Source organism: Lygodium microphyllum, chromosome 22, assembly GCF_053477565.2.
Source record: "Lygodium microphyllum isolate KBCC chromosome 22, Lygodium_microphyllum_v1.1.10, whole genome shotgun sequence".
NCBI classification, from domain to species: Eukaryota; Viridiplantae; Streptophyta; class Polypodiopsida; order Schizaeales; family Lygodiaceae; genus Lygodium; species Lygodium microphyllum.
The window spans coordinates 98,333,515-98,360,326 of NC_141156.1; the positions used below are offsets into that span (position 1 = coordinate 98,333,515).

Genomic DNA, 26,812 nt, shown 5'->3' on the forward strand with positions numbered 1-26,812 from the left:
AAAGATGTCTAATCAATTGTATATATCACAAAATGATTCTACCTAGATTGTTCTTCATCCAATAGTAGTTAAGTCATTAAATGTGAAGGCATAAGAGGTTAACCTTCATCACAAGCGAAAGCGCAATACATGATTTCATTGCCTACACGTTCCGCATTCATATCCTTAACTTTTGTGAGAAATGCATCCATTGATTCACCTACATTCATATGCTTAAAATCAAATGGTTTGTGTAGGTAGGCAATGCACCTCATTACACACATGATAGAGAGAGCATTTCTAATTCACTTGTGATGTACATTTTTCCCAATCCTAGTATACATGTTTATCAAAGGGCTATTTGTGAGGGTTTTCTTGATAGTTTGGATTATCACATGATTACACCTCTTTTCAAGAGCAAAGACCCCACAATTTACCAAACCAATATGTTGGCCATTGTTTGACCAAAATCTATGATCCTATCATTGAGCATCAGTTGAGTTGTTGGATAGAGAGATAACGGCCAAGTTGCAAGGCACATTGGTTTCAATACTAAACTAGACCATATGCTTACTCTCGGAGCAATCAAAGAGTGATAAACTACATAGACAAAGTTGGGGGCCCTAGTACAAGCCTCACATAGATTCCTACATAGCAAGTAGGTACAAATATGATTTAATACCAAGTACACTTCCTACACCTCATAGAGGAGGATTTTATCACATGCCCACAACCTATCTCTAGACCTCCTCACACTAATTAAGGGCAAACAAGGAGATACGATGCATTACAATAGACAATCATATTTGCTAGCTATGTAGGATGGAGGCAAAGGCTACAAAGCACATGTTGCTACATTGTATATTATGAGATTAGGAGAGATCATTCTCACTTTTGAGACTACTTTGGACCCAATGTTCTTTTTGCTAAAGCTCAAACATAGACCCTCCTCAAACATAAGGTGCAACATCTTCTATGTCCACCTAGATAGAGGTTGCTCATACCTAGAGAGGTAGAGGTCCTATCATTGCTTGTAATTAACCTTTGATGATGGTACGCTCAAACTCATTCCAAACTATGGGGCTACATGCCGCAAGGCGGACTATATCATTGTCTTGTCCAGACTTGCAACTAGCCAATTAACCACTACATACATGATTATTGTTACTTCCATCCCGAATAATTGATGAATCTTCATTCTCATACATATTTGATGAAAACGATTGATATCGGCCCAATTTGCTATTAAAGGAAATGGATCCAAATTACATCAACCCATGTATCCATGGCTCTTCCCCATGTGCCTATTTGAGTTTGCACAGTTAAGCACATTCTCCCTTCATCTATGGTGCTTTAGTCTTCAACATCTCAGATATATGCACCCACAAGGAATCAATTCTTCTAGTTGTCGGGTAGCAAACATTTCATCAATTGCAACACATAAAATTATTACAATGGATGAAGCACCTTAACAAAATCACATATATGCAATCTCAATGGAGTGGTCCACTTGGCTTGACAAGTACAATGATCATCAGAGACATTGATGGAGTTTGTTCTTGGTATACACCATCTTCACCATCCGCACAAGGATATCCAATTCAAGCAACAAGTCCAATCGTCACACATTTCATAATACAGCACAAGTTTAATAGGAGTGGATGTCTTGTGCACCATGACTACAAACCCAATGCATCAACGAGTTGCTTACACATATATTGAAAATCTTGATGGCAACATAGATGTGTTTTCTAGGGTGGCCCAAGATACTGACTTTCTTCATTCATTTTCCACAAAGTAGCACCCACAAGGTTATTGAGCAAATGTGCTACCATGGGCACTATAACACTATGGGTATATAAACATGCAAATCCATAGAGGATCCCAACAAATGAGGCCCTGTTTAATTGAAAAAGGAAAACAAAACCATGTAAAATAGTTGTGTATGAAAAATATGGTCAAAATATATGTACTTTATAACATGTTTCAATGAAACAAGGATTTACATTAAGAAAATCTATTTGAATGTTGGATTTCATAAGCCAAAAAAAACAAAGCATGTACCAAATCATTTTATGTTCTACAATTTATACAAATGCAATAGTAGAAAAGTAAGATCTTAAATACTACTCTGTTAGTCCCAAGTTGCAATTAATTTAATATACTTTATGAGAAAAAAACTAGGAACTCTCAAACAAGTAATGTTCAAGAATTGATAAGCAATGAGTAAAGCTGAGGCACTCTATATCACTTGCTCCTACTGCTCATGAATGGACTTGTTAACCAAATCAAGTGAACTCTTGGGCCTCCATAATGGCATTGGAGTTGATTGCTAATCTCAAGCATCCAAGACAATCCTTGAAAACAAACTACACACAACAACTTGTGAACATATTGAAAAACAAAACTCTCTCTCACAATTTGAGTGTCAGTTGTCGCATGACACAATTGTTTAACCAAGTTCATAATAAGAAACCCTATTTGCCATCTTCAAAGGAAGCAAGGGCACAAATATATGCAGGCTTACGGTCTTCTTTTATAGTCTCGTAAACAACACCAACTCATGTCTATAATGTGAAGAAAACTGCTAGGGTTTGCACTGAGGACACACAAAGTGTATGACCACAACAAAAACACAAAGAGACAGACACAGACATAAAGAGCAAAACTTAAAACTCAAACACAAACAGAATAAGGGAGAGAGAGAACACAACTCTGAAGTGAATGAATGTTGTAAATGAATGTAAGAGTGTACAGTGTGCTCAAGGGCAGAGCAATGTCGGAGTGTGACGTCCACCGGAGATGGATCCAAAATTTGTAACCACCAGTCGGAGTATAGGAGTGCTGAATAGTGAATGGCAGCAAGCTGGTCACCAAAATGCAACAGTCTAGAGGCTAGAAAGTAGTAAATGCAGCAGTGTACCACCAATCGGAAACTAGAAACTGCGCAGTCTATTGTAAATAGCAAGCTGAAACAGTGTCTGATGTGGTTGGCGATGACTGGATGATTGGATCATAGCAGATGATGATGTCACCAGCAGCTCACATCAGCATGGATAAAGGTGCCAACAGCAAGAGCAAACACAGATAGAGTGGCAGCAATCTCGAGGGATGGACAGCCACGCAGGAAGAGGCTGATGGTTGAAATCTACACGTGGAGTGAGAAACCTGCACAGACGGAATGAATCTAAATAGGAGCAACCTGTCTATTTATAGATGTGGAAGGGTGCCCCAAAAATTAGGTTTCCACTGAACTCTCAAACTGCTCCCCGTTTTAGGGTTTTTACTTTTAAAGAGCATTTTTTAGTGTGTTTTGGGGCTGTTTAAGAGGCTAATCAGTAAGTAATGCATATTTTAGCTCAACACATAATAGGCACTTGTATCATAAATTCATCAAGAATTATGCCTATGTAGCACCTCCTCTCACAAGTAGATTGAAGAATGCATTCCTCTAGTGCCATCGAAAATAAGTAAGGAGATCACTAGTTGTCAAGGGAGCAAAACACAATCCTCAAATGCCATGAAGTGGGCCAAGCTGCAAAATGCAGCAATAGAATGCCACAGTAAAGCACCACAATAAAGCCCCACAGTAGAACACCACAATTGAATGCAACAATAGAACCCCTCTCTAAAATGCCACACTGGTACACAACATTAGAACACCACAATAAACACCAAGTGGAGATGGATGCAAAAGCCATGAACCGTAATGTCCCCCTCACAGGGTGTGAAAAACAATGGACAAGATGGAGAAAGAAGAGAAGAATATGGAAGAAAGTGAGAGTATCAAAAGAAATGAGAGTGTGGGATGATGCGAATGGGTGGAGTCAGTGCCGTAAGGATTGGCTGATTGGTCTGCTTGTGGCTCCCCTATTACACTTTACACATCCATTCCTAGGACATCCATTGCACCTTCTAGAACCACTTCCCCACCTCGCCGTATGCGATGATGGCCACACACTTAGCATTTTCCTTTTTGGACTTCTACTGCATACTTACATGCTTGTTGCATTGCACTTACTTTTGCTTTCTTTTATTTTCGGTTTTTTTTTTTAGCATCTCTATACTCACCTCTGTGCTTGAAAACTTTTTATCTCTTTTGCAAGGTTTTGTTTTTCAGTATAGGGCTAACATGCAAGCTTGCACCAGTCCTTCCTGAGCTGGAGAGAAAAGATGTGTGCCGTTCCTTTCATGGTTTTATCTACTTGGAGTTTTGCTCTTCTACCAGCATGGAGGCTTCCCCTCCTATGGCAGTATCTCTCATGATGTTATTATGGCAGTGACTTCTATCCTTGCTCCATAGTTACAAGGAACGAGGAACGAGAACGGGAACGGGACCCCTCGGAACAGGGGGAATGCTTAGAATTGGGGAACGGGAATAGGGGAAACGGCGCATACATACATACATATATATAAAATTCAGTCAACACATTGGAAATGCCCCAAATTTGGGAACATTGCAGCCAATGCCATGCCCCAAATCCTTGCTGAAAAAACCCCAAATTTGTGGCAATTCTTGATCTGAAATACCCCAAAATTGGGGACATTGCAGCCAAGTCCAATGCCCCACATCTTTGCTGAAAAAGCCCCAAATTTTAGGCAATCCTTTTGGAGACATTGCAGCCAATTCCATGCCCCAAATCCTTGCTCAAAAAGCCCCAAATTTGGGGCAATGCTTGATCTAAAATGCCCTAAAATTGGGAATATTGCAACCAAGACCAATGCCCCAAATCCTTGCTGAAAAAGCCCCAAATTTGAGGCAATCCCTGATCTGAAATGCCCCAAATTTGGGGACAGTGCAAATAGGGAATAGCTGTTGGAACGGTCCGGAACGGGGTTGGAACGGGCAGGAACGAGACTGGGAACGGACAGGAACGTTCCATGGGCGTTTCGCTGGTAGACACATGCCGGAACACATTAATCCGTTCCTAAGGCTCGGAACGGGCCTTCCCTGTTGCTATGCCTTGCTTTTCCAATAGGGATGCTTCATCATATTCGTCCACATGGTACTTAACACCACACGAAGACCGACATCTTCAGGTACTTTTTCCTTCTTCAACATTGACATCCACGTTGAGAGGGGGGTCCTACCCTTCTTGGTATTCTACAGGTTTCGACACTTGTCTTTGACATCGGCCTTCCCCCCTTGTTGTACGGTCCCCTATGCATTGCATGATTTCATCCTCTTTGTACTAGGGTGCTTGGGCAAGTAAACAATTTCCCCACAAGGGACACTGTCCAAGTGGTACCCACTACATGAGCATTCTTCAGCATATAGCATACCATGCATCCCATTGTGCAGAGCACCACTAGACGGATCCTAAGTTGTTTTCACCAGCGGATAACACCACCATCCTTCTTTCCATGATACTTCATTACCCTTTCTCTCATCATTAACATTCTCGAGTGATTAGGTAAGCTTGTATTGTTTTGTGATGTGTTGGGTGTACCATCCCTACTCCTATCTTCTCGGTCACTATTACTTAATCGGCCGCCATCCCTAAAATTAACTTTTCACCAAAATTAAAAATTAAAAAAAAACAAAACAAAAAAGTAAACAAACAAACAAAAGTTCAATGCGGTTCCATCAGCCCTTGTAGAGCTTGGTAGGCCATTGGGCGAGCACCCTTTGTCCGATGCCCTGTCCTCCCTAGGGTGACTACTTGGACTCCCTTGGTAAGATAACCATCACCTCTATAGTCTCGATAGGCCACTAGGCAACCAACATGCACCTTTTGTTCAATGCCCTGGCTAGTGGAATGCCTTGGGACAAACATTGCCGGCCTTCCCATTTAGGCTCATTTTTGGACCTGAGAGGAGTTGTTGAGCTAAAACACGCTTTACAGCTAATTAGCATTTTTAAGCAGCCCCAAAATACACTTAATTAATGAAAAAAGAAAATTTGATGCGGGTTCAAGAGATTTGCAATCATCCACCAAAACCCAAATTTTTCGGAGCACCCTTCAACATCTATAAATAGACAGGCTGCCCACCATTCACTCTTATCCTCTTGTGCAGGTTTCTCACTCTATCGTGTAGATTTCAGCCATCAGCCACCTACCATTTGCTGTCCAACCATCACCAATTGCAGCCCATCACTATATAGCCCTAGGTGGCTTCTTTTCAGCCATCGCCTTGCTGTTTGGAGATGTCCATTTGTTGCATCATCATAGCACCTAATCGGCCTGCATTTTCAGCATCCAATGCCAAGCGACAAGCTGCTCCCATCTCTCCCACCAAGCGACTCTTGCAATACCTACATTTTTGCTATCTACTAGGCTATCTACATCCGCAAACACCTCTCCTGTTGTCGCCTCAATTCCTTGACACTGGTGTGATCAACATTTGGTGTTTCCTACACTCCAACTAGCAGTCACTGCACTTGGGATCCGTCTCCGGCATATTGCTCTACCCTTGGGCATTCCGTACACTCTTACATTCATTTACAACATTCATTCACTTCAAAATTTATTGTCTCTATGTTTGTCTCTATGTTTGAGTTTTTTCGTTTTGCATTTTGCATTTTGCATTTAGAGTTGCTGGTCTCTATTTGAGTCTTTGTGTTTCAGTCTTGGTCATGCATGCTGTGTTTGCTCAGTGCAAACCCTAGCATATCTTCACACCTAATAACAAGGAGCTGACACTATAGACGTGAGATTGTCCAACTATATCACAAATCTTTCAGTATATTTGTGAGAGTAGCACCCTTCTAGTTAGTGCAGCTAAGACATGAAGTTCTTTGTGCATGAACGTAAGCTCCATTTTTCCAACAAAATAAAAGAGATCCTATTTTGAAAATAGGCACAATCACACGTTCACAACTTACCCAAAAAGCATCCTTATGGGCAGCATAGGTTGGTTTTGACTTACCAAACTGCAAAAGCCATATTTCTGCCACCATTCAAGTGCAATGCTCCAAAGAATATTCCAGCCAGTGTAGCTCCCTTCCAATCTAAACCAATCAGTGGTAGTAAGGCCCCACGAAACAGCAACTCCTAAATTAAACATTACCATGTCAGCTCTTTTTTGGTACTCTGAAAAACCTCAGAAACATATCAATTGAAAAGATGTACCTCACTAATGCCTGACAAAACTGCAACAGTAAGATAATCACTTGGTTTCAGGGGCCCAAGTACCTAATGGAACAAATGCTATCTTCATTACATGGTGTATAAGATACTAGTCCTTCCAAAGTTGTGGACTCCTATAAAAAGAGGATAATTGCAACTTTTTACTCCATAAGGGAAAATGCAATCATGCACAGAACATATTTCAAAGAAAGCAATTAACGGTTTTCTTTCTCAATTGCACAACATCACTACCAGAAGTGAACTGATGATGCTTAGGCCACTTGCTATAATTTAGAAATACTCAATTGAATTTATAAGAATGCCAAAAGTAAATTGAATAGGAACCAATGCGTGTAATTAGAAGAAAAACAAAACAGTTAGATGAAGTTGAAGCCTCTCAGTCTGTGATCAGCCAGAAAAACAGATAACTGCCACTAAATCAGCCTATAAATGCATCATACACCACATGGCCATCTCAAACTCTTTTCACTTCATAGTTGGACCAGTTTTTTCTCAAAAATACAGGTATACCTGCTTATTAGCCACATTAGTTGATTCTGAAAAATCGTGCCAGACTTGAAGAAGAAACTGACGAGCACTTGATATGACAACCACCAAACCCAGGACAACTCCAAGGTGCCAAACTTCAACGTGATCTGTTGTTGAACAAGGCAGCAATATTTAATCAATTTACTTAGAAATTCCTGCCCAAATTATCTGGAAACATATACAGCAAAAATTCAGAAAGAGGGTGCTAACCAAAACAGTTAAAACTGATTGATGCCACATGACAGTAGATATTCAGGAAATGTTGTCAAGCTTCTGTCAAAATATTTTCTACATCTTACAAAATGTTTACACAAACAAAACATGAGAACATGAGAAGGCTGGATTTTCTTCCACATGCATCAAGGTACCTTGTTATTTCTTTTTCTTTTTTTGGGGGGCTCCTGAGTATCTCTTGGGTACAAGAGCTGGCACCACAGGCCAAGTATATCTCATGCTGCTGTCAAATCAAAGTGACCTCTCTCCAGTGTGAGTAGGGCCTTCTTCAGTTCACTGGGTTGTCATGCAACTTTGATCTCCTGTGACCTCTACACCCCTCTCAGTCTCACAATCCTTGTGTCTGAATGTCCCCGAACAAGTGCTTCCCCATGATAGAACTCTATCATAGCTGTCTGTCATACTCTGTCCCATTTACCTACCAATATTAGGGATGCTCTGACTCTCTGGATCTCTAGTACATTGTGGCCCAAATATATCTAATCTGGTGTACTAATCATCAACTGTATGGTATGCTGCCCCTAGAACAATGTATGGTATCTCTCTCATGTCTGGGCATATGCACTACATTTGCATTAAAAATACTCCTGCATCTCGACTTCCTCATGGCACACTCTGATACAGATAATATTACAAAGTACAATAATGATGATGTCTCTGAAGTACTCAAAATCCTGTAGAAACCAATAGTAGAAGACCACCCCCTCTCACCATCAAATGGTGGAAGGAGAAGTAAGCACCCCCTCTCTCCCCAAGATGTCAATGTCAATGGGGGAAAGGAGCACCACTCCAGGAAGAAGAGTGAACTATATGTCCAGTTGAAAATCTATGAAATGAATGACCTCCAAGGATGCCTCAAGGAAGGCAAGAACTCGGCCGCGGGAGGAAAAGACTCCTTGCTGGTCCAGAGTATAAAGCCCCATCCAAGAAGGGCAACGAAGAAGAGCCAAGCGATCCAAGTCTTCACTCCGATCAACTGGCAGGTCCTGCAATCAGTTAGTGTCAACCTGCCAAAGACAAGTTAGGAGTAAAAATACCACAAAAGACCATAAAACATGCATACCTCAACTGCAATGAAAGTACTTGTGAGTGCAATGTGTGAGGTGTGATGATGATCTCCACTACTAAAAGGTGAGCATGCTAAAGATGTAGGTAAGTAAGACTAGAAATGTGGAGTGGAATAGTGAAGCTAGACTAAAGCTCCCTGCAAGAATCAACAGATGTGCAAGCAGGAGGTGTGAGAGGTATGCAGTCAGTGTTGCCGCCATCTGAACCAATGCAAAGCTCCAAGATCTGCTAGATCAAAGGATCTCTAGGGAGAGTGGGTGCAACTACTTCTGGTTGCGTACTCCATGTAGAGGGAAGCTCCGACAAGTCTATCCTCAAAAAAGAGAAGTGCCCAAGGACTAAGGTCCAAAACAGTAGGGTGGGCAGACATTTCTGACAACTCCTGGAGTGAAGAGGGAAAAGATGATCCAGCTGCCATGTGAACAACAAATCCACCCTGCTGGGCTGGAGAATGACCTCCTCTCGGCTGTGGAGGCAGAGTAGAAGGGCCATCACCTGATGTGCTTGAGGGGACAGACTGGCCTTCGCCTTTGAGCAACAGTCCTCATCAAAGTCACTGGCCTTTTGGCAATGTTGATTGTGTCTGTTCCTTTTGGGAATGTTTTGCCAACCCGATTTCAATCCTAGAGGGGTGGTACTTTGTGCCTCATTACCCAACTCAATCTTGGTGTTGCTCTTGCCACCACCTTGCTTCACTTTCTAGGAAGTCAAGGCCCCCTCTAAAGAGAAAAATGAAGAGGTCTCATGAAATTGATCAAATCATAGAGCATAACACAATAGCCGACACTCAAATTCAAAGAAGGTGGGCATATTTGGCTAAGCATAGTTTGCTGGATAAAAAAGAAAGTATTTGCGGTAAAATTTATTCATGAACAAAGTAACATGATGATCCGGTGACTTGGGTGACCCAATTGTGGCAATTTCAACGAGAGTAATCACCAATACTCAACCAACTTGATAGACAAATCATCCCCCTCAGTGATTTTGAACTCTTAGAGCTCATGGTCAAGGTTTATACAGCAAGTATGATTAGGAGCCACATAGCATTCAACAAGATGTACCCAACACTTTGAGACAAGGTCAAAGTGTAGGAGTTGGAAGTGAAATTCAAGCATAGGACCTTGCATCAACTTGACTATGACTACAACATTTCTACTCTTCCAAGAGCGAACAAACTCGTATGAGAACAAACAAGGGTCAAGCTGCGGTTCTTAACCTTGGACACATTCCCACAATCCTTGGGAATCCAAGACATGCCGCATCAAATTAGACCAAGTGGCAAATTTCAACCCATTAGAACGAGTCTTATCCATAGACACATGCTTGGCTAATAAGGATGAATGGATAGCTAGTGGGGGCTAGGTGGGTGGCATAGGATAGAATTATGGGAAACTAGGCATTGCATGTGGCATCGAAGTGCCAAGCATGGTGATTCTAGATGGAGGTCCCATTGGAGATGACTAACTAATAGATGGTCCAAATGCCACCAAGGTATAGGATGGCCCACTAGATAATGACATATTGGCAAACTATATGACTACCTAGGAGATGGGATAATAGGGTGGAGCTTCAAACACATGGATGGGATAACCATATGTATAGATCCCTATGGATGGTTGGGTTGAGGGATAAACCCCCACCACCAGTGCACCTCCACCAACTAGCTTGCAAAAGCAAAGGACCTAAAGGAATAAGATGTGCCTCTGTTTGAAGATTCCCCCAATGTGATGTGTACTTGGATAGCTAGAGTTTGAAAGGGAAATGTAAATGGTGTGAATGATAATGGTGATACAACAGAAGAAGTGGGATGGGTGGATTTTGAAACTATAATGTAAATGATGATACATATGCATTAAATAGATTTTGTTGATTTAGAGATGGAAACTAAAATGAAAAATGAGATGATTCACCGACTTGACCTTGAGAAGGGAAAACTAAAAGAAAGAAAGATAAAGAAAAACTTACAACTTGTGGTAACAACTTTTTGATTTCCTCACCTTATTTTGTGTTTATGAAAAGATATCTATCTTCTTCACCCAATGAACCAATATTTTCTTTGAAGAGCTACCCAAATCTTACTTAGAGGAAGTATTTGCAAAAGAGTGAAGTAAATAACAATGTACCTAGGACTAGAGTAGATATAGGAGGTGAACAAATGATAGGTTTATACTCCATGCTAGTTTCGGCCATAGGATGGCCAATCTCAAGTGGAGCTTCTATCCTTTCTACAAAATCAATAGTCGCGTGCACCGAATCTAAAGGAGAAAACCCAGATTTACCTTCAATTTGTTGAGTCCAATGCATGAGGATGAGGTCCTACTCGACTTGTGTGATCTCGTAAGGTCTCAAGACTCCAAGGTAATCCGATGTCTCTCCAACCATGTCAAATTCTTGTGGAGCAAGATATGTAACCCACTCCTACTCGTTTCTCGATGGATTTGGCTCATGAGTCTGAAGCAACAAAGAATTATTTGAAGTAATCTTCCCTTTTGTAGTACCTACTTTTGAGAAGAGTCTTTTGATCAAGGGCCTAAGTTTCTTCAAAGAGTACCTAACTCTAATACCATATAAAGAAATGCTCTAACAAAAAAACACAACACAATCATACAACAAACGCACAAACCGATAAAGAAACATGATTAGGATCACGATAACTCAGAGACAATAAGCATGAATGATAATAAATGAATGTTAAATAAGATACGATGCTCAATGCAGCAAACACACTATGGAATGAAGAATATTGAACCTCGAACTCCCATATCTCAAGGATCTCGCAGCAAAAGGAATGAGCTGTGGAGAGTGTGTAGTACTCTGACAAATCCCAAAATCCCAAAACACAGCAGGCAGCCTCGAAAGGTGTCAGCCGCAACAAACACAGCAGTATGATGGTGGATCAATGTTAGACAAGCAGAAGAAGGTGCAGATCAGAAAAATCCAAATCAGGCTAATGATGTGGCAGCTGCCAAAGGGTCAAATCAGGTAGGATGCCAGCAATCACGCTGAAACACAGCTATGGATGATGTCAGCTGGCAAACAACAGCTGTTAGGGAAAAATGCAGGCTGTAGAAGGCCATACAGCTGCAAAAGCAACACTCTAGGTTTGGTAGACAGCTAGGCGGCAGCTCAAACAGGTGTGAACAGAGGTCACCTAGCTGGATAGCAATGAGAAGAGGGCTAGAAATAGTTGCCAACAGCAATAGAAGGTTGGGCAGCAGGTGCCAAGTGGTAGACAGCAATGGTGAACAGAGCTCAAGCTGAGATCTCCTCTACAAAGGGGGTGTGCACTACAAAGATATAGCAGCTGTAAAAACGTGGGATTAGGGCTGAGTGGAAGGCAGCCTGTCTATGTATAGAAAGTTTGGGTCCTCCCAAATAGGGTTTCTGCTTATGGGACAAAGAAACTCCCTAGGATCGTGTTTCTTTTTAATAAAGAGGTTTAATTCATTAATTAACCATGTTTCGAGCTGTTTTAAGGAAGCTAATGCATTTTTAGCTCAACATGCAAGCTCATCCGTGTTGTCATCTGTGAGTACTAACAATCTTTCTCCCCTTCCTCTACTAGCTTTTTGGAAGAGACCAATGCCTATCTAGAGTATCTATGATGTGCGAGCTCCCATCTCCTATGCAGGAATGTCACTACTCTAAAGAGTGCCTCTACAACCATGGGTGTTGCCCCTAGTTCTACTCTGATAATAGGGTGTAGTGTAGAGGCCTTATCCCTAATCATATGTGATATCATCCTTGCTTCAATGGCCTCTCTATGTGATCCCAACCATCATGGTGGTCTCTCTCTATGTCAATGTGGTCTAAGAGCAGGATCAGTTGTCTATGGTATATCGGTTGCAGCCCCATATTTCAGCTCCATACAAGAGAGTAACTAAGGTATCAAACATTCATATTTTGGTAGATGCTCCACCGCATACCTTCTTGCACACCAATTTCCTACAATCTCTACAAAAAACATGCTCAAGGTACTATATAAAATGCCTTAAAGAAGTCTACAAAGAAAATAGCAAATCTTCTTGCCTCGAACCCATTCTTCCTCAATATTCATTGAGTGTGAGGATGTGATCCAATGTGGTGCATCCATGTCTAAAACTAGCTTGTCCGTGTGCTCTTCTATCACTCCTCTCAGCCCATGCACTAGCTCATATATCAATATGGATTCATAGATTTTGGTCAATGTATGGCCAACAATGATGGTCCTATAGTTGTTAGTGATCAAAGGATCACCACTTCTAAATAGTGGAACTATGGTATGGTCTGACCAAATTCCAAGGATCCCTCGCAAACAGCCCTATTGAACATTTGTGCCAGTACAGGTGCTAGTATGTCACATGCACTTGAGAAGTACTCTTTCTGCTACTAGATTGTCCTCACCTTGTCCCTTTCCATTCTGCAATCTATAAATTGCCGCTCTGACCATCTTATTGGTGAAAAATATGTAGTGTTTTGGCCTAAAGGACTACGGAGGTTGTATGGGTGTCTATCCCTGTACATCATACAGTTGTCTCCCATAATGCAGCCAAACATAAAGTGATGTAATCTATAGAGGGGGTTTCTTTTCATAAAACGTTCTCCATGCTCTTTTGCTATCCCATCCCAAGAATAGCTAATATATTTCTGTCTCAAACCTTTCCAAGTAAGCATGTTTCTACTTCCATATGGGTATTTGAAAAGTATCCTTGCTTGGCAATGTGTCTAAATGCCTAAATCAATTTCCTTCTGTAGGCATATGTGAGTGTCTCTGGGGGAGTTGTAGAGTATGGATCTTTGTTGGACAATACATTGTTTGGAAATTCATACATAGCTGAAGTATGCAAAGCTTTTGCAAGTCTCTTGTGCATTCTTCTAACGATTTGTCCCAATCTAGCATTCGTATCTTGTCACGCACAAGCCACTGTGTATATGTGAGGTCTCCTCTATCTTGGGTGCCTGGGGAGGTATGATAATGTCTCTCTCATGGATCCACACTAGACTAAGAAGGTTAAGATGGCATTATCTGCTACTGTTTCAAGAGGACACCTTGAGATCTCAAAGTTTGAGATCCCATCAAGTAATTCACTATACTTGCTCTTGGTTTGTGGTTCCAACATGTCAAAGCATTTGATCTCGGCCAACCTGAGAGGCCATTGAAAATGGCTAATCCATGAGCACTGCCTAGAGTTAGTGTGTTTCATAGGTGTTCACTTCTGTATTTGGGGACATCCTATGTAGACCCACCTCTTCTACATCAATCTTCTTAAACATGGCATCATCCTATATATAAAAGTCACTTTGTCTAGCCCCAATCACGCATTAAAGTCTCCTACTAATAGTACATCTCCCAAGCTGGCATATTTTATGATATCTTCACATAGTACATCAAATGGTGATCTATCCTATGATGCATATCTTAAGTTTCCAAGGGGAAAGTAGCATATAGCAATGAAAATATCGTGTGGTCTTTCTGTGTGTATCCTAACCCACATATCATGCATATTTATCTTTTTGTGTCACTTGCACTACATCTCTAAGACATTCACACTTGCAGTACATCTCTGAGACATTCATAAAAGACTATTGCCACACCCCCAAAACCCCTATTTCTACAAGCTTTCAAGCCTATTGGCGGAATACACACTCCCATCTGTACCCATGAATGTCTAGCGATTTCCCCCTTTACATATGAGAATGAGAGATAAATATGAGATAGCATTGACATGTGCACTCTTAACTTGTGTTAGTGGCTACCTTCTTGTAATGGGCCTAAATTAGACTATTACATGCATTTCTAATGACTAAACATCTCATCATTTTCCTCCTCGTTAGCATACAACATATTCTTGGTCACTTTGCATCTCACAAAGCTAGAGTTCCTTTACCATATTGAAAGAAACAAAGTCATGAGTAAAGGCATTGACGAAGCTCTAATTGGTTGGTTTCCCACAAATTCCATATGAGATCATGTTGCAAATACAGTGTTTTGGTCATCTTGTAACCTTAGCAACTACTCTCACCAATTAAAAATCTCAACAAAATATATTTAAAATTTTACCTAGCAAGTCCATGGATACTAAGGTCTTTGCAAACCTCTTACTTAAGCATATCCCTTTCAAGCATAGTTGAGGGAATCTTTTCAATGGGAACAGGGATGAGAATGGGGATGGGAATTTTTAGAAGGGGCGAAACAAAAACAGGAGCACCACATCATCAAGGAAAGACAAGGGTTACATGGTATCTTGGTTAAGAAGATATTAAGCCTTATACTTCTAAAAACTTAAATTTATCAATATACAAGAAGTCAAAGTCAAAAGTTGCAAGCTATTAAATAATGCTATAAGTAGAAAGAAAAAGTTTCAAGTGGGAGAGAGAGAGAGAGATTAGCATCTACTAAAGACCAAATCAGCCTATAAGACATCCATGTACAAGAGTATCGTCATGGTATTAAGAGAGCGAATATCTCACATGCAATGAGTGTCTGCATCATCATCTAGGTGAGCAATCAATGTAAACAAGTATGTCCATCTGGGGATGTGAGACCACATGCGTGCAAGGTACAATATTGCCATGTAGATCTAACCCCATCTAGTAAGGATTGGGGTATGTAAGATGCAATATCAAGGGGGAGTATCTCATGGGTACAAGAGCTGGTGCAGCGAGCTGAGTACACCTCATGCTGCTATCGAATCTGGGTGACCCCTCTCTAGTGTGAGTGTGAGAAAGGCTACCTCTCACTACAAGTTTTGGGTTGTCATGCAACTCTAATCTCCTATGCCCTCCATAGGGAGACCCTGTGAAAAAATACCCTAACACAGAAATGTAAATGAAAGCATATGATAAAGTACAAACTCAACAAAACATTGTTAGTGCTAGGGTAACTTAGAGACAAAGAACACACTTAAGATCTGAATGAATGAATGAATACTGAATATACAAATACTCATGCACCAAAAAAACCATGCAGCGAATGAAAACTGTACCCGGAACTCTCGTGTCTCGAGGACCAAGGCAGAGGCAAAGAGTGAGAGAGTGTATCATACTCTTGACGGATCCCGAAATGCAGCAAGGCAACCTCCAAGATATCAGATAGCAGCAAACACAGCAAATGATATGTTGGATCAGTTTCACGTGCAAAGGAGAGACAAAAACAGTAAATGCAGCAGCAACTGATGATGTGGCAGCCTGTACGGCAGCCAATAGGGAAAATGCAGTTGTAGATGATGACATGGCAGCCTGTATAGCAACCAACAAAGGTAAACACAGAAATTCTACAGTCGACTCGAGCAGGGCAGCAGTCAGCATGTGTAAACACAATTGTAGATGCCATGTGGCAGCTAGCAGCAACAGGCAAGTGATCAGCAGCAGCACTCAGAGCTAGATAGCAGCTGCAAGAGGTGTGGACTGCGCGATGAAGGCTAGAAACAAGTCCCAAATGGATGTAGACAAGATTGGGCTTAATGGAGGGCAGCCTAACTATTTATAGAAAGTTTCGGGACCTTAAACCCATCCCCATTTTAAATTCTCTCAAACCGTTCCCCATTTCAAGGGTCATTAATTAAGCTTTTTTGCAGCTGTTCAAGAGGCTAATTCAACATGTAATGCATATTTTAGCTCAACACCCCCTGTTAGGCCCAAAAACTAAGCTAGAAAGGAAGGCCAACCCAAAGTTTGGTTTCCGTTTTATGTTTTTACCCCAAGGTGTCCCACCCCAAAGCAGCCAAGGAATCGAACAAAGGGTGCACATCGGCTACCTAGTGGCCTACGAAGACTACAGAGACAAGTGTTGTCTTAGCAAAGGGGTCCAAGTGGTCACCCCAAAGAGGTCAGAGCATCGGACAAAAGGTATACATCAACTACCTAGTAGCCTATGAAATCCTACAAGACTAATGGAACCATAGTTAACTTTTTTTTTTTTAAGTATGTAAAAAATATGAGTTGCAATTGATAAAAAATGGCAGGAGACTAATGGAAGGCCCAAGACCTTCACAAAATAAGCAAGCTATCCTTACCTACTAGATGTCGACGAGAAAGCAATAGGCTTAGGGTGTGTGGAGCAAATATGGTGGCTATGTGAAGAGGCAAAAAAGCAAGCTAACAAAGCCAAGCAAGCAAGGGAGACTCCCATATGCAATGCCACAAATATGTTGCATCCACAATCCACTTTAAAAGACCAATATGAGATAAATGCACACAAATACATGTTTACAAGAACAGAATGCCAATGCACTGGAGTTATGAAAGAGACAATGCATGTGTAATCATACTTGTGCAAAATGCTACGCAACAACGCCACTTGGAGAGTGCCCTCACAGGAGAATTATTCACTTGCCCATGCATCCTTTTACAATCATATCATCTTGATGATGTAGATGAAGATGCAAAGTAATAATATATATAATGTCGAAAAAATAAAAACTGTAAACAACATTTTGTCATCACCAAGAGAAAAAAATTGTCCCCTCACAAACTAGAAGGAAAAGCTGAAAATCACCCTCTCCTCGTCAATTTGAAGCAGGGAAGGGTTTACCCAAGCTAATCGTGGGAAGCAAGTACTAAAGCACTGACCAATTGACCGTCTTGGTCAATATACCTGCAAAGTTATTTGATATAGCCATAAATCCTAGGCAGATGGTGCCTAGCTCAACCTACTCTTTGGTGAAGTGGAAGTGAACTTCCACATGCTATATCTGTGGTATAATGATCAAATTGCCTGCAAGAGCAATGGTACTCTGGTTGTTGCAATAGATAATGGTAGGAGAGTCGCATGGAAACTGAAGCACCACCAATAAGCTCCTCAAGGAGATAGCCTCTGTGGTATCATTAAAGAGAGTCTAATACTGAGCCTCAACTATGGAAGCCATCACCATCTCCTACTTACGGCTAGCCCAAGAGATAGATCTCGTACCCAAGGTAAAGAGGTAGCCACCATGGGAATGCCGTGTGTCAAGATCTCCTACCTAATTAGAGTCAATGTACCCTTACAAACATAAACTAGAACCATAAGTTAAGCCATAAGAATAGATACACCGCAAATATCTCAAAACACAAAGACATACAATCCAATGTAACATCCTAGGTACAGTGAAATACTGACTAAGCAAACTAACTGAGTAAGCTGAATCTGATCTAGTGTGAATCGACCAAAGGAGTTTGCCTACCATAGATATATAAATGTGCTCATTGAAGGGCTGACCTAGGGTATCCTTAGAAAGATAGAATGTGGGATCAAGAGGAGTGGCCACAGGCCCTGTCTGATCCATGCAACATTGATCCACTAACTAAAGAGCGTACTTCTGCTATGACACAAATATACTTCCCCCAGATCGAACTAAAGTGATACATGCATATAAGTTCGGCTCATAAGGGATAGGATGAATTCCATGAGTTCTAAGAAACTCATCCATCCTCTAGAACCAAGACCATAGTGCTTACTTCAATCCATAAAGCGTTTTTTGCAAGCAAAAGACCTTATTTTTCCCCTCAACAGAAGAAAAATCCAAGTGGCTGCTCCATATAAACTTCCTCCTCCTCCAGATAACCATTCAGAAAAGCACTTTCGAGGTCCACCTTATAGATTAGTCAGTCGTAGTGAGTGGCAAGCGCCAATGGATGAAAGGATATCAACCGTACAATAGTAGCAAAGGTCTCTTCATAGTCAATGCCTTGCTTCTATCGAAACCCTTGCATCACAAGGCGAGTCTTGTACTTGTCTAAAGTTCCATCAACCTTTAGCTTAGTCCTAAAAATCAACTTCATCCCGATGACTTTCTTATGGCTCGGACGATCCATCAAGGTTCAAGTCTCATTTCGGTCAATACTCTCTAACTCCTTCTCCGTGGCCTCTTGCCATAGGGGATGCTAAAGAGCCTCTTGCCAACTATCCAGCTCTAGTGCTATGTAATCAACTATAAACAGCAAAGCGAATGAAGCTTGAGGTGCAAGCCAAGCAGATCTTCTAGGTTCCTCAAGAGTGGAATCCGATAGATGGATCCCCGAATCCCATATGGTCTCTTGGTACCAGTAGGATAACAGATCTCGCAGTGAAGGCCTGGAAGTGAAAGAATATCTAGGTGGGTCAAGAGTGGGTACTAGACCCAGCTCAAAAGGCACTATTTCCGAGGAAATAATGTGAGGAAAGGGCTTGGAATCTTATACAAAAAAACGGCATAATGTCCCTCTCATCAAACACTACATCTCTCCTAACGATCATCTTGTTTGTCCGAGGATCGAACAGACGATAGAATTTCATTTCAAAGAAGTATCCTACAAAGATTAGAAGATTAACTCAAGATGTGAACTTGTCTATCTTATCATCACAGGTATGCATATAGACATGACTGCCAAAGACTCTAAAGTAGAAAACTACAAGCCGAGAGCGAAAAAATGTCTCATACAGAATCCTCTAAGAGATAGCCATAGTAGGGTACCAATTGAGGATGTACATCGAAGTGTTAATAGCCTTGACCCACAAGCGCTCAAGGAGCTCTACTGCGAACAATATAAAGTGTGCCATGTTCATGATGGTCCAATTTCTACACTCTAGGACTCCATTTTGTAAAGGAACGTTGGTAGAGGTAAGTTATATTCAAGATGTCCTAAGCGAAAATGCAAAAGATGCTCAATGCTTGTAGGCTCCCATGAAATCGCTAAAACCTCAAAGCGATGAGCCCTCGGCTATCAACTTGGAAAGAAGTTATATCATGTGGTACAGGCCACTAGGCTCTACCTCTTCGCAAGCAATTACTAAATCCATCTATGAGTCAAGGACCTCGACTATGGTCGCTATAAAAAAGACTGTTCAACCCAACTAGCAAAGCTACTAAACGGATAACAAGTTTACCCCAAGCTAGGGGACATAGTATGTATCATCCAGTGTAGTGTGAAGTGTGATCCGGGCCTTGGTCGATGGCAAAACTGAGGCGACCATGAGCCCAAATCTTCACCGAGGAGTTGTTCTCGGAACTCTCCTAGCTACAAGGACTCGAGAAATGAATACGTCCTCAATGGGGGCTATATGATGAGAAGCTCCACTATCTGTTGAAAAATGGCAGCCAGCTATGGAGAGAGAGAGGAGAGACAATGAGAGCAAGAGAGTGAGCTGAAGCAAAAAGAGGAGTGTATTTGCTAGAATGAAAGATAGAGTGAAAGTACAACTTATGTTTAGGTCAAGGATTGACCTAACCAATCTTCCACCAACTAACTAGAGTTAGGTTTATTTTGCTCTAGAGCCTAATGTCACTACTTTAAGTTTCTAAGACACTAGGTGTACACACCTTACATTGACACACTAATAAGCGTCCATACCACACAAATTACATTAGGTGCTGCCCATAGAATCGGCAAATTCTAATACCCCCCTGCAGTGCCCATGTGATGAAGTACAAGGATGATCAATCACCAAAGGGTAACAAGTTTAAGGACTTTCGAAAAGCCTCAAACTTCTCGCGTGGTAGTGCCTTTGTGAAAATGTCCGCAACATTTTTCTGAGTGGGTACATACATCAAGCTAATCTCTCCTGCATAGCATCTCTCTCTGACATAATGGTAATGCACCTCTATGTGTTTCGTGCGAGCATGAAACACATGATTTCGTGCTACTACAATAGCACTCTGACTATCAAAAAGAATGGGTGTAGGACCCTCCAATGGTAAATGTAGATCAGCCAACAATCTGCACAACCATACACATTTCACTGTTGTCGTAAAGGCTGCCTTGTACTCAACCTCACAAGACGAGGTAGCCACTATAGGCTATTTCTTGCATAGCCATGAAATGCATGAACTGCCTAGAAAGAAACAGTGTCCACTAGTAGACTGCCTAGTGTTTGCATCACCAGCCCAATCTGAATCACTATAAGCCTGTAAGTGCAAGTCTCCTCCCCTAGGAAATAATAATGCATGTGACTAAGTACCTTGCAAATATCTGAAGATCCGCTTAGCAGCTTGCCAATGTATGTTCCATGGGCTATGCATATACCTGCTCACCTAAGATACTACATACTGAATGTTAGGGCGTCTGTTGCAAAGATAAATAAGACAGCCAACAGCCTGGCTGTAAATTGCAACATCAAATTTCTCTTCACCATCATGCATAGATAGCTTTAAGCCTGGCTCCATAGGAGTACACATAGGTTTGCGATCTTGCGTACTAAACCTATGAAACAGCTTATCCACATATTGTGGCTGTGACATGATGATACCATGCTGATTTTGGGTGAAGTGAATCCCCAAATAATAGTGTAGACAGCCCATATCTGACATAGCAAATGCATATTTTAATTCAGCCTTAAAATCTACTTCTTCTATAGATCCAATGAGCAACATGTCATCTACATAAAGAATGATAATCAGCAACTCCCCCCTCTCATTCTTAATGTATAGAGTGGGAACAATTGGACTATTTTTGAACCCTTTGCTAGCCAAATAAGCATTAATTTTGGAGTACCATGCACGAGGAGCCTGTTTGAGACCATAAAGAGCTTTATGCAACTTGCATACCATGTGCTCTTTCCCTTTAACCACAAACCCTGGAGGTTGTGACACATAAACATCCTTATGCAAATCCCCATTCAAGAATGTTGTCTTAATGTCTAACCATAGTTGTCAAGTACGAAAGGTACGATACCGTACGGTACGATAAAATACGGTACTAATTGGTACCTTATGATTTTATAAGGTACGGTACGATATTAGTACGAAAAAAATTAAGATGATTTTTTAAATGACAAAAACCATAAATCATTAAATGATAGATCATAGAATACATGTTTAAAGTGAAAATAGCCATTTCATGACAGAATAAGACAAATACATAAGGGTGACCATCGCGGTCGCATGGGCTACGCAAAACATGCGATACAACTACAGTCTAGTATATTTGAAACAAAAAAAAAAGAGAGACCTATGTCATATGAATCTATGATGAGGCATCACTATCATCATCATCATCAAAACCATTTGAGTGCTCATCAAGAGAGTCTGAAGATGGCTCCTCGGCATCCAATGATAAGACACTCATACTCATCCTCACTGATGAGGTTACCATCATCATCAAATGATGGCTCCCTAGATGGCGGTTGTGTAGGCAAGGGGGGGATGTCATAATGAGGCACATGATGTGAGCTACTAGACCCCTGCCTTACACATGTCTGCAAGCTACTCGAACCACCCCTCCTCAATGATGGAGGATATCAAATGACCATGCCCCTGCTACCACCTAATCGAACTCCTCACCAACGAGCACGCTGACTGCGAGTGTCACAAGTATCTGCTGCTATAAGCTCTCTATAGAGCTCTGCAAAAATCATCTTCTCCTCCTCGTCCACCTCCTTATGTATACTCGAAAGAGTGTCACCCGTCAACTTGAATGTGTCAACATTCACCTACACAATGCAGTGATGCACGTAAGATTGATCATTATAAATGCTAAAGTCTAAATTGTGAAGTATAAAGTTTAAACTTCACAGTTCAAAGTTTAAAAGTTAAAACAATAACTTTTAAATGTTATGGTTAAGTGTTTAAACTTTACCTCCTTCGAGCTACCCATGCTCATCATAGCCCTCATCATGCGTAAGTTAGTGTGGCAATAGACTATCCGCTCTAACTGTTGTGTGCTAAGCCGATTGCGAATCTTTATGTGAATGAGAGAATAGCCACTCTAGTTCCTTTCACATACACCTAAAGAGCAATCCTGGGCAAGGACCCTCATGGCTAAGGGCTCAAGGGTCTCCAGTGCGTATTCAAAGTTTTGCCACCAAAATAAAGGCTTCACAAGTAACTCTCTCCTCCAACAAGTGGGAGAAGCAAAAGCCACATGCCCTCTCTGATCTGCATAGCATCCTAGCTCCTCTAGTACTGCATTCTGGTCATCCACAGGGACCACACGAGTCAAATAAGCAAGCTGGTCTGAATGGAACTCTCTATCATCCATGACCACCAATGACTTATAGGCCAGATATACAAATGTGGCAAAACCATGGATGTGCTTATCCATCCACGCCCATCTCCTCTTTGCTATCTCTAAAACATGTGTACACTGTCTACTCTATGGAATGAGTGGGATGAGCATGAGATAGAGGAGGCCAAAGCTATGCAGCACTTGTGCCTTAGTGAGCAGTTTTGGCGAAAAGTCCGTGCCGTTGTCATTGTTGTGACTTCCTTTTATAGGTTACGTATGAGTGATTGCGAGGGGTCCACCATGGGCCTTCTCGTTCACTTCTTTAGAGTGGCATTGGCGGAGGCACATGCTTGTACAGTGATCATAGAGACACCACTGTCTGTGGACCGCATCTCATAAAGGCGCTCCAACAATAACCACATGTAAACAAAGCGAGTTAAAGAAGACTTCTTTAAACCCAATGTGCTATGCTCACAATACATCGCAAGCACCTTTACCTTTACCATGAAGAATGTGACAATTGATATAGCTTTGCAGACCACCCTGTTCATCCACTTGAGCTTCCCAATGTCCTCCATGAGCAAGTCCAAACAATGACTTGAACATGGAGTCCACACAATCGTAGGGAACTCGGCCTTAAGCAAACGGCCCATGCACCGACAATATGATGCATTGTCGGTAACAACTTTGCACCACATTTAAGGGGCCCATTTACAACCACGGTCCACAATTTACAAATAACGAGTTATGTATAAATCAAATTTCAATTATGAATCATGATATTTATTATTATCATAATTAAAAAAGTATTAAAAAAATTAAAATGCAAATTGCAATGTATACCTCAATGATAGCTTGTTGAATGTGGCGGTAGATGAATGCGCCTGTCATTTTTCTCCCCCTCTTGCCGGTATCTATGGCCCGCAAAAAGTAAGTGCCGAGTGGACATGAGACGAGTATGTTGACAATGCCTCGTTTCTTACGATCACTCCATCCGTCCGTGAGAATGGAGCAACCATATTTTATCTATGGGGCCCGAATAGGATGAAAAGCCCTATCAATCCTCTCCTTCTCTTCATCAATCTTTCTCATCCTCATGTCGTTGTATGTGACACCAGTCCATCCTTCACATGGACCCACATTGGCAATGGCTTTTACCATCTTCTTCCATTGCTCTTGCTTTAGGATATTGAATACAAGATTGCACTCAATCACCGTGCGTGCAATTTTAATGTCCGCAAGACGTTGCCTTTCTCTAAAAAAGGCAACCGATCCATGCACATAACCGGGAGCTTGAGAGAGAGACGATTATCTCTCCGGCACCGCATGAACCTCCACTCTTTGTCTTTTACTAGAGCCGGATGTGGATGTGGAGCCCCTACCACCAATGGTAGAGGCCTCTCCCGCATCGGTTGAAGATACACCCACATTGGATGCTTCCTCGTTAGTAGACATAGAAGTTGATGCCGATAAGCCAGTTCCTCCTCCTCTTGTGGATCCCTCTCTCATCTTCGCGAGAATCTCCTCCACAATGTTTTAAGGGATCTCCTTGCATGGAGCAACTTGCCCCCCCCGTCTTGAAAAGATGGTGGAGAAGCCGAGTTGCACCACTTGTGTAGTGCTTCCCGTAATACTTGCATGTCCAATGGTGGGAGTTGGACTTCTTTGTATCCTCTCTCCACATGGATCGCATGCAAATTGAAGGCCTCGTGCTTCTCACGAGTCATGGTGCCAATGACGGATAAAGAGGCCACAGAGAGAGAGAGAGAGAGAGAGAGAGGCTTGAGTGTTGACTCTTGAAACTTTACAAATCGCAAGTCCATTAAATAATCAAGATCCAAGAGAGGAAGATGAGAATGGTGAGTCACAAGTGCTTGTTGAATTGGTGTGGAAGCATAGAGGAGAGGAGCACCTTTTGTAGATGAGAGAAGGGTCAAAGTTCAAGCAATCAAAGAGGGGTCAATGGTCAAAGAGAGGGCTGCCAGCTAGAAGGAACCCAAATAGGGCTGGGGAGGGGAGTGCATGGCTAGAAAAGGGGGTGGGATGAGGTATTCAAGGCTTCCCACCCCTCAAAAAGTGCCACACAGGCAAGTGGAGTAAAAGCGGGGGCGCAAGAAACGCGGGATGCAGGATCGATGACGCGCAGGTGACGTGGCCCAAATAGGCCCAGAAAGTCGTACAAATTCGTACGGACACGTATCGTACGGTACCGTACAAATCATATTATACGAATCTGTCCATATGACATATGAAGGCAACTATGTGTCCAACTTATGTACTTTCTAGCCACAATTTGCAGCCATAGCAATCACACATCATCTCACCGTACTCATACGGGATGTAAGAGCAAAAGTTTCTTCATAATCTATGTCCTTCTGTGCATAGCCTTTTGCTACCAACCGTGCTTTGTACCTGTCAATTGTACCATCAGCCTTGCTTTTGAGTTGAAAAATCCATTTTGTGCCAATGGCCTTCATGCCAAGTGGTAAATCCACAAGATCCCATGTAGAGTTAGTGGCAATAGAGTCTAACTCATCCTGCATGGCCTACATCCAATGTACATCTTGTTGAGCTTCGTCCAAGGAAGTAGGCTCATCATCATCCAATAGTGACCTCATAAACATATGCTCATCACAATCATCTACTTCCGTAAAATCAATCAAACGTGCCCCCCCTGCATCATTTGCTGCATTTCTGGCAGCCCTTCTAGTGCGTTGAGGTATAGGAGCATACATTTTACTCTCCTGGAGAGTCTGTAACAGCCATCTTGGGACTATTTTGGCTGCATTTACAGCAGCCCTTTCATGTTGTACTGATTCTTCCATTGTATGTGGCAAACCATCATCGATACCTTGCTATTCGAGAGCATATGGTGCAGCAACATCTTGCTGTATCAAGTCTGTCCTGCCATTTACAGCAGGCACAGACTCCAAAGTAAGTGGCAAAAGACCCTCAAAGACATCACCAATGTCATGGGTTGCTGGCATTTGAAACTGATCATGTGAAAATGCAGCATTGTTAGCAAATAGGACATCCCTACTAACAAAGACTTTCTTCGTACATGGGTCATACAAGCAATAGCCCTTGCTCTCCGAACTGTAGCCAATAAATATGCATTTTACAGCCTTGTCGTCAAGCTTCCCACGAAGCTCTTTCAGAACATGTGCATAGGCTATGCAACCAAACACCCGAAAGTAGTCTACTTTAGGTTTCTTGCCATGCCAAGCTTCGAACGGTGTGATCGTCTTCAGTGCCTTAGTGAGTGCACGATTCAACACATGATTTGCACACTGAAGGCCTTCTAGCCAAAATTTATGAGGTAGCCCCTTGCTTTTTAGCATACAACAAGTCATCTCCATAAGAGTCCGATTCTTCCTTTCAACAACACCATTTTGCTGAGGAGTCATTCTAACAATGGCTTGATGCGTAATGCCATGATCAAGCAAATATGTCTCAAAAGCACTAGACATGTACTTCCCCCCCCTGTCTATGCGAAGTGTCTGCACTTTTAAGTCAATTTCAGCTTGAAGCTTTACAACAAGATGTTTGAAATGCATGAACACATCAGATTTTGCCTTCAACCCATACACCCATGTATACCGAGAGAAGTCATCAATAAATGTAACAAAGTATTGATGACCTACAAGTGCACGCATCCTCATGGAACCACAAACATCAAAGTGAATAAGCTGCATTTTTTGGACAACACGCACCGCACCATCCTTTTTGAAAGCAAACCTATGCATCTTGCCCAAAATACATCCCTCACATGCATGAGGAGGTGGAGTCTCCACTAGAGGCAATGCATCTACCATATGACACCTCTAAAGAGTCATCAACTCCCAAAGCTCATGTGTCCATAGCGAGCATGCCATAGCTCTGCATTTTGCATAGCAAGTGAAAGAGTAGTGACTGCTAAAGCATCATGAGACTGTCTGTCATATGTATCCAACAAAAATAGACCCTTATGCAGGGTGCCGGACAGCCTAAGTACATAATCCATCTCTCTGTCTCTAACAATGCATTTGTCA

At 41.8% G+C, this 26,812-nt stretch overlaps 1 protein-coding gene across 20 annotated transcripts in view; it reads right to left on the reverse strand.

The window, feature by feature from the left end:
• The window catches only part of LOC148017431 (CAAX amino terminal protease family protein), an 80,137-nt gene that overhangs the window by 928 nt on the left and 52,397 nt on the right, over nt 1–26,812 (reverse strand). For 2 of the 20 annotated variants that reach the window (XR_015687952.1, XR_015687950.1), the window contains exons 5-7: nt 7,581–7,705; nt 7,116–7,183; nt 6,850–6,974 (exon numbers count right to left, since the gene is read on the reverse strand). Coding sequence is in view for 16 of the 20 variants with exons in the window: in XM_087663369.1 (XP_087519495.1) it covers nt 1,731–1,878; nt 6,850–6,974; nt 7,053–7,115; nt 7,581–7,705 (461 nt within the window). In the remaining 4 variants the exon portion in view is untranslated. Of the gene's footprint in view, nt 1–39; nt 1,879–1,997; nt 2,349–6,849; nt 6,975–7,052; nt 7,184–7,580; nt 7,706–26,812 lie in introns of those variants that run through there. The other 18 variants (XM_087663379.1, XM_087663375.1, XM_087663373.1 and 15 more) reach the window with 16 other exon arrangements.